Source organism: Aptenodytes patagonicus, chromosome 8 (assembly GCF_965638725.1).
Source record: "Aptenodytes patagonicus chromosome 8, bAptPat1.pri.cur, whole genome shotgun sequence".
In the NCBI taxonomy this organism is placed as follows: domain Eukaryota; kingdom Metazoa; phylum Chordata; class Aves; order Sphenisciformes; family Spheniscidae; genus Aptenodytes; species Aptenodytes patagonicus.
Genome location: NC_134956.1, coordinates 3392030 through 3406173, shown reverse-complemented (window position 1 = coordinate 3406173; position 14144 = coordinate 3392030). Strand labels below are relative to the sequence as shown.

At 36.2% G+C, this 14144-nt stretch overlaps 1 protein-coding gene across 7 annotated transcripts in view; it reads left to right on the top strand.

Moving 5' to 3' along the window:
- Nucleotides 1-13926, top strand: part of ATG7 (autophagy related 7) — a 111352-nt gene extending 97426 nt beyond the window's left edge. For all 7 annotated transcript variants that reach the window (XM_076346000.1, XM_076345998.1, XM_076346001.1 and 4 more), the window contains one exon: nucleotides 13661-13926. In XM_076346000.1, coding sequence (XP_076202115.1) covers nucleotides 13661-13693 — 33 coding nt within the window. In that variant the 3' untranslated portion in view covers nucleotides 13694-13926. The remainder of the gene's footprint in view (nucleotides 1-13660) is intronic.
- Nucleotides 13927-14144: the final 218 nt, after the last annotated feature.

Sequence of the window (14144 nt, the reverse complement as noted above, 5' to 3'; positions counted from 1 at the left end):
TTTAATTGTTCATGACGAATGTAACTAAGTCATCCAAGTAACATAATAATGTTGATACAACTTGAATTATAACACTTAACTACCAGTTATTCAATATATTACAGAATCATAGAAAATTGAGACTGGAAGGGAGCTCTGGAGGTCATCACGTCCAGCTTCCTCCTCAGTGCAGGGCTGAATCTGTGGGCAGCTTGTCCCAGTGCTTAAACACTGTCACTTGACAATTTTCCCTTATGTCCAGACAGAATTTCTCTTGTTGCAACTTGTGCCCATTTTCTTTTCTTCTTTCTGTACGTGCTCCTCCGAGGAGTCTGTTATCCATGTTATGGATTCCGTTAAGTCTGTTATTCCATGGCTGATTATTTGCTGGAAGAGAGAGAGGAAATACTTTACTGAGAAGTCACAGAAGTATCTAACTTGGTGAACCTTATGTGCTGTTTAGTCCCTGAATTTCATGGTGAACCTTTATTTTCAATGCCAAAAGCTAGTTTAAATCAAAGTTGAGCAAAATAAATTTTAAAAATACATTTTCATAAAGGGTTTTCTTCTGTACTTTACTGTTGGATACAGTAACTGAAGGGCGTTATTGAATTGATGTTTTGTCTTAGAGGAAGAAGGAATTGCTTTTTTAAAGAAAAACGTTCATTTAGGTGAAATATATGTGACGAGGAAGATTCTTCCTATTTCTTCAAAGCTTGCCTTATCTAAAGAGTGCACTGATAGAGCACTGATTTATAAAAATCACAATTCTAAACGAGTTTATTCTCTCAGTTACAGCTGTGTATATCGGGAATAATTTATAAAGGTTGGCTATGCCAAGTTTTGTTGACTACGTAGTCTTATCAGTGGAAGAAACAGCTCATGACTTTGAAGACAAAGGAAAACTTTGCTTCATCTTTACAATGAATCTAGACCGTGGATCATAATATTAAATGTTGTACAGAGTGGCAACGAAGAGAAGAGTTGCTGCTTTTAATACCCTGTTTTAATTCCTCCCCCAAATGAAATTGCTGTCTTTAGTAGTTTGAAGCTGTACTCACAAATTCTACTTCAACAGCAAAATTTTATTGTAGCCTATCACCTATTTCTTTGATTCCTGAATGTGATTAATTTAGTTTTGAGCAATATCAAAGAACAAGTTATCAACTTGTTATCATACAGTTTTGGTTGAGAATTTATCCCCTGTGGATAGGTCAGCGTGGGAGAAGGCCCCATGGTAACTGATAAAATAGATGAGTGGACAACGGAAGCTTTCCTTAATGGGAGAATGCCATGTAACTTAAGATAGGAGCTGGCTTGGGCTATACAGTGAAATAATGTGCAGTTAAAGACAAGGAGTTTGTGAGACGTGAGAGAACGTATTGCCAGCACACACACAAACAGATTTGTAGTTGGAATAACAGACCTAAATGATAAATCTGTGCTTTGAATGGGATTGATGCAATCAGCATAACTCTCAGAACAATGAGAAAATTAGGGGAATTTAAGGCATGAGGTGATGTGGGCTTTAACAAGGACCTCTGGACAAATAGGACAATGTTAAAAATGTTTATGATATGGTTTAAAATTGTCTTGATGTGTAGCTCAAAGAAAGTCAGAATCTAATATCCAGGATGGTTTGAATTACTGAGAGGAGAAAAAAGGAGAGGATTTCAAAGGCAGAAATGATTGGTGCTTAGCTAATACTTCCCCACTTACAGTTATGAAGAAACCAAACTTCATTTATGTCTTTTGAAACTCCTTTTCTCTAATGTTGTTATTTTTGTAGTGTCTTAGACCACAACCTGGGTATGATATGACTCTAATTCTGATTTAGCTCCTTAGAAAATATTTCCTGTTACCCATAATAAAAAACAAAATGGGGAAAAACATCCATCTCTGATGTGGAGGAAATCAAAACCTCAGTTCTTGGTTACAAAATAATTTTTTTTATACTGTTATGAGGAGAAAGAATGGTTTCAATTGAATTGTAATTCATTTGTTTATCACACTAGAAGAGAAATATTAGAATTACATAAGAGATTTTAAATAAATTTTGTGATAAAGTAGCAGGCATTCAAAAGGTTAATCCGAGAGATGTGGTCAGCTTTATAGAAAATACAAAATTGTATCACTTTTCTGAGCTCCCAGTGAGGATGCTTTGGAAGAATAGTACTCCTGGGAAAACCTTACTTTGTGTTAATATTTGGGGGGCGGGGTGGTGTTGTTTTTTTTTTTTTTTAAGTCTTCTCCATTACACAATAGGTGAATGCAGCACTGGCATTCTGTAGGAATATTCCATCGAGCCAAAAAAAGGTTATGAAAAGTTTGGTGTTAAAGTCAGAACATATAAGAATGAGATGATTATATACGGAGTTGCAATCCAGAATGCAGCTTGTTAGTGAGCACTGTGAAGTAAAAGTATATCAGTTTACACAAGACAAGATTCATATTTAGGGAGTGGGGTCACATGTTGCCAAAGTAAAGAGATGATCAAAATAGTTCTTGTAAGGTGTTTATGTGGGATAAAATAATTTGCCTGCCTGACACCCACATTGTAGTTACTCAAGACAATCTTATGTTTCTCAAATTTAGACCCAAACATTTAAATTAACATTATGAGAGTGCTCCTCAGATTTTTTTTTTTTGCAGTTTAAGAAGAGGAGTTCTAAACAACAGCTTAATGTTTCAATTATTTATAGGGTACCTTTTGTGTTTTGGTTTATATCAAGTCTTCAGTTTTCCCCTATGCAATATCTATAATCACCTGTTCCTTTTAATTTCTGTTTATTTTCAGTTCTGTAAGGAATTGAAGAGCTTTATAAACTGAGTAAAATGAATAATTTTATCCACTACTGAAAAGCAAACAATTTTTTGAAGTGTAATATGATCTTAAATGTTCATAAATGAGTATGACCTCAGTTTTGAATATTGTCCGAAAAGGTGTCACTCACAGCAGACTGTCAAACTGCTGCTTGAGCCTGCTCCTCTTGGCGCAAAAGGAAAAGCACAGCCCGATGCAATGGCAGCACTGCTTTCTGCCGCGGTTTGTGTTTCGGGGGGTATGTCTCAGCTGAATGCTGTTGTAGCCTGACCCTGCTTGGCTCGTGCAACCTGCTGGGAATCACAGCATGAGAGGATATATCCCTGTAGGCCTTGCCGTATTTTACAATTTTATGTTTTAATTAAAACACTTAATTGTTCAAAATCATGCAGAACCACCTCATAAATATATTCCAGTTCTTTCTTTGGGGGGAGGAGGAGGTGGTGAAGTGAAAAAAATGGGATGTTTAAGATGTCAATTTAGTGCCACAAAGAAGTAAAGTAAGTTTTCGTAGCGCAGGAGATCTGTTGCTTGTTTTAAGATGAATTTTTTGGAAAATTCATTTAACAGCCTTGGTTTATATTCCCATTTTGAAAACATACTAACTATATTTGCTGCCCTGCAATCAAACTTTTAAAAGTAGCTTCTCACTCTGTCGTTCACAGTTGGATTAACGTGTTCTTTCTGTGGACCCTGTTGATCCCATAAACTCAGCGTAATTGCAATCATAAAACAGGCAAAAAGATCAAAGTAATCCCATATGGGGGGGAAAGAGCATTCTGAGCCAAAACAAGCTGTTTGGCTTGTAAGCAATTGGAAGCCTTTACTATAGCACATCTGCAACGTACTCTGCGCACAGAGCTCCCTAGTGTGGCACGCTGCATACTTCATGTTACTATGATGCTATAGAAATGCTGTAACAGTGCTTTGCTAAGCTTGACTAGACTAAATAGACTTGTAATAAAAAGATTGTTTTGTACCAGATAGATTACATTGGAGGGGCTGTGTTTATTTCTCTTCTTTTTCAGAGCACTGAGTTACAAATAATGAAGTGCAACAGAGTGGGTTTGATTTTTGAGTTGGTGAACAATTTGCTGCTCTCAAAGAAGCAAATCACTTGGCGTGGTCATGCCATCTTCCAACAGTTTTGTGCTGTCAGGCTGAAATAAGGTTTACCTACCATCAGAAGCTTGTTAAAACATTGCTTTCTTACTGCCTTCTGGGAATGAAAAAGACCAACAGGAGAGCAAGTGGGTTTCCACTTTGTTAAAGCAGGTCTAGCAGGACAGTTAAAGAAAGGGAAAATGAGGGAATTAAATAAGGAGAATTGATAGCTAGGACACATAAGTATTCGCAAATGATCCGTTAGGCCAACAGACGTTGAAATTATGTGGTCAGAAAATCAAAAGCAATTTTGAAAAGGGTTACAGAATCCTAAGAGTCATGCAAGACCCTCCTAGCACGGAATCTCTGCACGGTATCATCAGAATTCTTCTTTGTTCAGTTGTTTCCATATTAATGGAAGTGTTATCATAAAAATAAATCTGACACTTGTACAAGTTTTCGGCTGAATCTGGATTGGACATGTAGTTTCAGAACTGTTTCATGAGTCACTACATAGGTTTTTAAAGGAACTTGAGGCTGCCTCTATTATTTAGAAAATTGTGTAATGTATGGGTATAGCAAATACTTTAAGAGTGAGGCAGTGTGCTTGTAGAGGTCTATTATTGCTGATGCACCTTGTGCACTCTCATGTTAATTTTCTGTCCATTTGGCACAATAGGGTTTTAGTAGAACTAAACCATAAACCTGATCTGCCTGTTGTATTTCTAGAACATCTCTACCTTTAATATCTAAATATTTTACTAGTTGTGCCTTTATACCAATGCTTGCAATTTTCTGTGTAATATTTATTTTTATCCTATTTGATAAACATAATGGGAAAAGTGACATGTAGGATTTTAATAATAATCATGGGGGAAACTGGCATGTAAGATTTTAATACAAATACATTTATCTTCTCTAAGGTTTTGAACTGTATAACGTGAAATGCTTCTAATTATTGCAGTATCATTTATGCATTTAATACGGGAAACCATCTTCCTTTATTCATTTAGTTTCAGCTGGTGTCTTCAGAAATTATTTTAGTTTCTAACTATATGAAGAGCATTCTTTCTTGATAAGAGGAGAAAGTTTTCCATAACTTCTTGATGCCTCCTCCACAAGATAGAAATGTTGTGTATACACCACATATATCTCCATGGAAGCAATGATGAGATCAGTGAGGTCACTGGATAAATCAAAATTGTAATGAATTAATACATTGATTGCTTTTCAAGTTTTCTATTGTACTGTATATAACACATACGTACTAGAGGAAATATGTTTATACTAAAGATGTGTACAAAATGTGCATGTAAGATGCCATAACTGCATGTGGGAAATCTGTGTCAGTTTTTTCTGCCAGATACTATTTTCTGATAATGGGAATTGAGCTGAGAAGAATCCATATTATTGATTTCAGAATTATTTAGAATAATACAGATTTTGTTTGTCTTTGCCAGCTACACTTTGTGGAGATGGAGTATGGTTGATTAAACAAGAAAATACCTTAGGCGTAGGTCTGAAACGTGACTCTCATCTGAGTTAGGTGACCTTCCAATAATACTTTTTATTTTTATGGGATTCTCTGTCTCACCTGAAAATGGTCTATGCGCTTTAATCAGTCAATACAACTTCAAGAATTTCTGTGGACTTTTTTTTTACTTGTAGAAGTTGGGGGGGGGGGGGTGAAAATAAGAGGGTCTTCATAACATTTGGCAGTCTCCCTTCGTGATATGACATGGTTTGCAAATATCGATCTTAGGTCCTTCTTCCACCCCAAATCTCTCTCTCCATGAAGAGGGGTGAGATGATTGATTCTTCACACAGACTGTCAGAACGCACATCCAGGAATGCGTCCCCTGTATGACCAGCCATCTAGTTATGGTCTGAATTTCTTTTGAATATAAGGGTTATCTGGTTTATTAGGTGAATAGAACTGTACCTTTATAACAGCATCTTTAAGCTGTTGGAAAGATTGGAAGTAGCAGAGTCTTCTGTTCCTGTCAGGAAGGTGTTGCTCTGTCAACCATACGCAGGTGCTATAAAGAAGCGTTGTGAGGATAGTAATGATAGAGGGCATATTTATGGATATGTGATAGGTATGGTCTGATTTGACAAAGATGATCCTTGTTTCAAGAGATGATATAATCTTATGTTTGGAGCTAAAGTAAAACACTGGAGCAGGATTCCTAGAGAGGCTGTGAAGTCTCAGAAGTATTTAAAACTCAGCTGGACAAGACCCTGAGCAACCTGATCTAGCTGGCCCTGCTTTGAGTGAAGGAATGGACAAAATGATTTCCAGAGGTATCCTCCAATCGAGTCTGTGATTCTGTGACCCCGTATTAGAACACTGAGTGCACCTTAAGTATCTTTTATAATCTCTTTGTCTCTGCATTGTTTATTTCTGAAATTCAGTTGAATAGCTTGTGTAGTTAAACCACTGCTCTTTTTTGATCAGTAACTATCAAATGTTTGATTCTGTATGACCTGAAAGCTAATGTACAGGTCCGAGAGAGCAGTTATGCATCACCTGTGAATTAAAAAGATGTAGTGGAACATGACAAGCTATTGATTTACAGCAAAACAAATAAAGTCTGTGTAGTTGGAATGGCATACACTCAGATGTATAAATGGTGTTAATTATTCTGAGAGATCCACTTATGTATATGATCTAGATTTCCTGTACAAGTCTGTGAAACCCTTGAAAGTAAGTGTGTGTTTACATCTACATTGTGAATTTTTTGCAGGATTTAAAAAGTAATGAATATAGACTTACACATATTTTTATTTTTAATGTAAAATCTGGGCACATCAAAGGAGGAAGATGATAGAAGAATTTGAATGTATACTTTTATATACTATAATGTTTTCATTTCAGTCAAAGGGTTTATATCAGATCTAGTCATTACTATGACAGTATTTACATTAATTGTGGCTTCATTCAAACACACATTTTGTTTGGATAGTTGCCTTTTGGTGGTAGTAAAATGAAGTTTAAAATCCCACACAAAATAGGATAATGGCAATCATCAAACCTGCTTGGTGGGGGGGTGGTTGGTTGTTTGTTTTCATACTTGCTTGTTTTCAGTTTTTAAGAGCCTGAGGAAAAGAAAATAATAGTAGAAACTATCTTAATAGTAGAAAGGTATACATCATTCCAACAACTCAAGTGCTGTGCCCTGGAAAATGGCCTTTTCAGCTCCAAAGCACTTTTAGAGGGGGAGAGAAATTGCTTTTGTATTTGCTTGCTTCTCTGCTTTGTTTTTTTTTTCCTCGTAAAACAAGAAACAATGGAGGGAAATGTGTCTGAGACATTCGTATACCAAAAAAACCCTAGTATGCATTTTTTTTGTTGTTTCTTTTATTGTATTTCAGTTTCATTAACTGCTAGTCATGTAAAAAAAAAACCCCTTTTTATGAATGTTTTCATGTAATAATCTGATGAATACTGAGGAAAACTGCTATAAAACCAGAAGGGACTAATTACTGTCCAGTGCTACTATTTGTATATGTTTGGAACATATTAGTAGAGGATATTGAAAAGGCTTTCTAGCTAAAAGTTTACACTGTAAACAAATACTTTCTGTACTGTTTACTTGCCTCTTTCTGTTTTGTTCTTAAATGTATCTTTCAAAGTATTTGGAATCTTCAGATGCCAGTTCTACAAGATACTTAGAAAATGGTCTGGTTTCAAGTTTATGAGCCAACTAAGCCTATGTGCTAAGGAGCTTGCTGAATTTGTGCATTGACTAACTGTTGCAGTAATAGATCAAATGTAGGTAAGTCAAACAAAGTATAAAGCCCATCTTGGAAGAGGACATTTTCAGAAAAAGGCTGTGATCCCTCTGTCCCAAGCTCCTAGAATAGTAGGTGCTGGATAAAAGGGATACAAAAATCGAGTAAACAGTAAAGGGACGGAAAATCAAATTCAAGACACCTGTGGCTTGATAGAATGGAGGGCATCAGAGGAAAAAAAGAAGAGATGTCCTGAAGGGTCATGGCAGGAATCTTCAACATACTGCAGCTGGCAAGATGGAAATCAGTCGGGTGATTTTGAGAGGGGTAATGTTTGCCGTTTGTATGAAAAGTGAGGCCACTCATGAGAAGTATTACACATATATTCAAGAGAATTGCATGCAAGAGGAACTTGAAGAATAACGGTTGCTGTTGGTTGAGATCAAAATGAGAATGCCTCATGACCTTGACCTAGATTTTAAGCTGTGGTTATGGGCTGAAAATACACAATTTTGGAAAGGCTATAAAGGGAAAACAAGCATCAGTCAGGGACACCATCATTGAAAAAAAAGTACCAAGTTGATGGACTTGAATTTTATTGCAATATAGTAAACCATTCAGACAGGAAAGGCTGTGAAGGCAGAGACAGAAAAAAAGAATTTGTGTAGGTACTAGGGATGCCAGGAATTTGTCAGCTGTGTCAACTAGCTAGGGTAGGACCATCGTGTACAGGGACCTGGAAAAATTATCCATGATTTTCTCTACCTGCTATTTAAATAAAGCAGCGTGAAGAACGAAATGCAGTTTTTATAATCCTTGGCTTTGATTATTTTTTTTAAGGTTAATTTCTTTTTGTGTGTTTAATTTTGTAATTTCTGTGTCAACTGAAGTAAGAAGTATCTGACAGTCTGTAGTTAATTCTTCAGATTATAGCCAAAACTGATTTTAGCTATAGTTTAATTGTAGAAAGTTAGCAGCCACTTCTGAAAAAAAAGAGCTATATCTTGCTGCAGAAATAGAAATCTGTTGTAGAAGAACAAGTAGGTGTGGACTGGATGAACAGTTGTTGTGGGGGAACCACTGCGATTGTTGTAGGATAAGCTCTTGCCACTGGGAGCGAGAGTGGATCCTTGTTTAAGTGCATTACCTTGGTTTCTTAGATAGCAAAGAAAATACTTTACCATAGAGTGCACTATGCAGGCTCTGACATGCATCTAGATTCTGAACAAAGCTAAATGTTCACGTTAGTGGGGGATACTGTTCATGTTGGTTGTTCATTTACGGCTTTTTTTCCTATGGGAAAGGGGGATGGGGAAGGAATTGTTGAATATGCAAAATGCTTGAAGTGTTTTCGGTTTCAGTAAGATGAAGGGTAATGCTTACTGTGCATCAAGTATCCAAGATGAAAGGAGGGTGCTGAACTTTATAATTATCCCTCAGTCTATACCATGAAGTCTGAAAAAGTTGCATGTTAGAACTTGCAGGCATTTTAATGAATTTCAAGTTGCAATTTCATTTCTGTTGCCATTCTGGAAAGATACAGCCGGTGGACCAAGAAGAATACCAAACAAGTCACACAAGGAGTGTTAATGCAGCCTGCTATGTCTAGTTCATTTCTAGTACAAGTATATTTAGACACACATACGCACATATTTTGTAAAGTAATTTAGGCTGCCAGAACTTCTAATGTATTGTCTCTCTGGTAGAGCATAGAAAAAAACATGTTTAACCTAATATCTATCAAAAAGCTCACATTTTATGGCTGTAAAATAGTTTAGTTGCTTTAAATTTAAACATATGCTTGAACGTATTCTTTTTTTATTTGTTTAGATTTCCTGAGTAAGTGTTCATTTCTAAATCAAAGACTGAGATATGATAAGCCTTAATTGATCTGGGAAGCTGTATGTTCTCTTGTGATACTCAGCTGTGCTGTTTGATGTATGTAACGTCTAATTTTCAGCCCTTGCCTCTGCTTGTAGAATTTTACTCTTTACTTACTCTTCACCATATTTGGAGCATTTATAACATAGTAAATACTGTGGTTTGCATAATAAAACTATTCCAGGTTTTTCTAAGCACTGATTTGGTACCCGTGTATGTAAATTTATCTCAGTTGTGTGTAGAAAGTAGTATTTGTGGAGGTTGTTTCTTTGTTTGTTTTGTCTCTCTTAATGAGGTAGCCATTTTTGTGGCAAATCCTGCTAGATCCATGCTGGAGAGAAACTTTTAAGAATCCCCTAAGGGTACATTTATATTCTTGCAAGTTTGTTTATAAGATAAACAGTAGTTATCTATTTGAATTACATGTGTTAATTCTAAGATGCCGCCTACCTGCTTCAGTAGGTGTACACCAATTTTGGAGCCGTTGTCATGGAAGTTAAATTTCAGGTACCAGGTGTTATTGTTGTATGAAGGACATGCAAAACTCTCTATTCAGTAGGAGTTATTGAACATGCAATCTGGAACTGTGTAAAATCAATCACTGGGAACTTGTGAACAGTTAAGTTAATACGGGGGGGGGGGGGGGGGGGGCATTCTTCCTATTATGTAAGAAAATAATACTTGTCATTTCAAGGAAACAAGTGCAGGAATTCTTCGCTTATCCTGAATAGACATAATTTGCATCTGAAATTTAAGAACCTCTACAAAGAAGTTTAAATATAAAAGCACCTATTTGAAGAAACAGGTGCATTCAGATAATCTGTCCAGATTTATACAAACTGGGTTGGTTTTGACAGCTGGTTTATTATCTTCCTGTTTTATGACTTCTCCTGTCATTGCCTGTAGCTGCGTTTAGGTTTGACTCACCCAGGTGTGCTGCAGGACAGAAGAGAAGTGAAAACAAAATCCAAATTCACAGCTTGGTTTAGGTGTCAGATTCTTGGTGTGACAGTCATTTTAGACATTGTCTTTCATGGCTTTCTATATTTCATGATTTCTGCTCTTAAAAGTTTCACTCTTTTGAACCAATAACCAAGGTTTGCGTAGTCATAGTCTATGTACTTTAAATGTCTTTTCATGAAAAGTTGTATTGCTATTAACTAAGAGCCTATGATGTATTATGATTTAGCTATCGGTATTGACATTTAACACAACTTTGCATGGTATCGTGTATCTTGTTTTCTTTAGGTTAACATGCAATTGTTAACTTTTGCATTGAATTTTCCCCTTTTGTTTCATGTTCCCCACTCCCCTCTGGTGTTGCTACTTTGTTCTTTATAAACCTTAGTAAGATGCCACACACAGTGCTGCTGTTGCGACTGCTCTGATAGTTAGATGAAGTGTAAACTGTCTTATAAAACTGTTCTTCTGGAAGTAAAATAATAGCATGCTTTTCAAACATTTAAAAATAATTCTCCTCAATCCAGGATGCTTGTGTAGCGGTTAAATACCTCTGGACCTCCGTTTCAGTCTTTTTGCAAATATTTTTATGTTAAAAGAGTCCTAGAAAAGAGGTGTGCTTTAGATAGGAGAAAATTTAATTGTCATTCTTTTTGCTTCACTTTTATCCTCCTGTTAACAATACTGTATTTCTTAAATTACCTAGTAGGCGCTGCTGCTGGCTGTGCGATGTGCTCGGACTGTTAGTCTTCAAGTTACTTGAGGCCCTCTATGGGTTGCCTGTCCTCAACTATTAAGGCCAAATACAGGGAACTGCTTTCTTCCCTTTAGTTTCAACAGAAAAAAATTATAGTGCAGTTTGTGTTGTATGGGGTGTTAGAGCAATGCAAGCATTGCACATTAGACGTGTAAAGCAAAAAAGCTCTCCAAGCTTTACAGGAATTATGGAACAGCTAGCCAGTTCCTGGATGGAAGTATTTTCGTGTCACAAAATAACTAATGTAACTGGCACCCTTACCAGCCTTTCTCTGTAAAAAACAAACAAACAAGATGGAGAGTGTACTTGCCTTCACACCCACACTGTTCAGATCAGAACGGATGATGGGAAAGCACAGAGCAGAGAAGCTGGCTACACTCCCGGTGTATCTGTCTAGTAGATAAAGAAGACTTTTTTAGGGCTGTCGGTTGGCTTCTTTCACTTTTGCCTTTGAACCACCTCATGGTGTATTTTTAGAAGTATTTATCGTGCTGCTTTGAGAGAGGTGTGTTTGTAACGGGTTACAATTTATGGGCTTTGTTTTCAAAAATTAGAGTGGGCTAGACAAAGATGGACTATCAGTCTGAACTTTGGATTTCTTGCTTTTTGCCAGCTTGAATCATACCATAAATTCTATTTAAAGATTTTGTTTTTTGTATTTATTTTCCACATCCTTGACCCTGACTGGTGAGCTGGACATTTGTGTTTGCCTTGGCAAGCTCCAAGCTGCTCATCTAGGGCAGGATGAAAACTCTTTTTTCCTTTTGTAAACAAACTGTTCCTTCAGTATTTTCCATAAGGATTTACACCACCATTTTGCAACGCTTCTAGGAATTGAGAAACTCTTGCCATTCAGAGTTTTCATTTTGCACAGCTTGTAGCAGCGCATAGAAATGTTTGATTTTATATGTTTTCTGAGGTTGGATTTGAAGAGCTTTTTTCAGAATGTTTTCAAATTCTAGAAATACTACATTTTGCCTTGAATGGGTTTACTAAAGCTATAGGTCAATATTCATTGTTGCCTGTCTAGAAGTGGGGTTGTTGGTATTTTTTGTCTAACGCTGATGCGTGTATGTTAGACAGTGCAACTGTGAACACTGCCCCGTTGTACTAGACACTGTATACATGTAAAATACTGCTTTGTGCCGTGAAGAATTTACAGTCTAAATAACTGTTCGCGTTCTGTATTTCTTTGGATGTATTTTAGTGGTCAGGATGTAAAATGAGAGAATAACTTAGTGGGCCACTTTATGCCAACACACAAATTATGTTTTGGAACAAATGAACTGAATTTCATTTTCCACAGGGACAAAGGACTGATGGTGCTCCTTTTTTTGTTAGGTCATTTGCAGTGAGGGACTCACAGTTTTGAGTGCTGTACAGTACTCCAGCAGTGTTGCTGCTAATTTAGGCAAGTTTGAAATGCTCTAAGTCAGATACGAGGTTTTATATATTATAAAATTGATACTATGATATTATTAAATCTAACTCAAAGCTGAGTACCCATGTAGTCCTGATAGCAAGCTACTGCAAGCCCTGCCAAGTGGAAGGAGGGTATTTGCCATGAGCTAAACCTCCAAAAAATCATAAGTCTTTCAAGAGCACCCACGTTTCTCTGGAAGAAAAAGCTTGTAGTATATATCCAGAATATGTTCTCCCCCCTCCAAATAGTTCTGCTTGCAAGTCCCTGTATTTTTCCTGAGATCATGCGTTCTGCTCCCTGGTAACTGGTATGAATTTATAACACTCACCTTAGTATGTTCACAAGGATACCAGATTCCTTGATGTTCTGTGAAAATATTCACTTTTTCCCCCCAGCCTATAACCACTTACTGAACAAGGGCAAGTAGCAAAGTAAAAGTACAACTATATTGTACTGCAGAAAAAAATCTGTGTAGTTTTTACATTTCTTTAAACAATAGGAAAGTACAAATTTCCATATAACTTCTTGTCTTTATGCTGCTATTTATGAGATCTAATATTGGAGAACAATTAGTTCTTCATCAATGTCTTGAAAATTTTCTGCAGTGTTTAGTAAAGTATGCTATTTATTGTAAGCTATTATCCACATTAAGTATGTGCCAATGAGTCAGCAAACCAAACCAAAATGTCTGGGTTTTGGTTTACGGCTTACTGTAAATGATAATAAATAGCAAATAACCAAACTGACAGTTCAGGAACAAATGCTGAAAAGTATATGTTAAAAAATACCCTCAAGATTACAAATAATGAGTGGTGTGTAGTTTATTAACAGAAGAGAAAAATACTGAATTTTTATGTAAAGCTCCATTGGTGCTAGTCAACAGTCCAGAAAATGTTATTTATTCTTCCTTTTAAATAGTAATACTAATTTTATAAAGTTATATTAAAAGCATATTTGAACTCCACAAACTAAAATTACACTTCCTTTTTTGTTGCAGATCTGGGACATGAGTGATGATGAAACAGTCTGAAAATCAGCTGAATAAGGTGGAAGATGACCTACTTTGGACTGCAGTGCTGCCTTTTATCTGTTATTTGACAAGTTAATGATTGCTTACCCATTCTGACTGCTACAAATACAAACAAATACAATCCACGTTTTGACATTAATACCTTCACCTTAAAAGCAGTCTGTTACAAATATAACTCTCCACATTTTCATTTTTATTATGTAAATAACTAAAGCAATGTGGTTATGTTTAAACCTTGTCTTCTTTTTTTTTCTTTTTTTTTTTAGTTTCTAAATATGGCTTCCATATAAAATATGCTGCTTAAGTAAACGTTGGTGTTTTATTTGTCCCAGTTTTTATTTTGCTTGTCAATGGACATGTCCAAGCAGCATGTCTAAATGTCTTTTTTTATCTTTCCCAGATACGTGCCCCTTTAGTAGGAATTCATTGTTAAGATTGAGAATATTCTGCT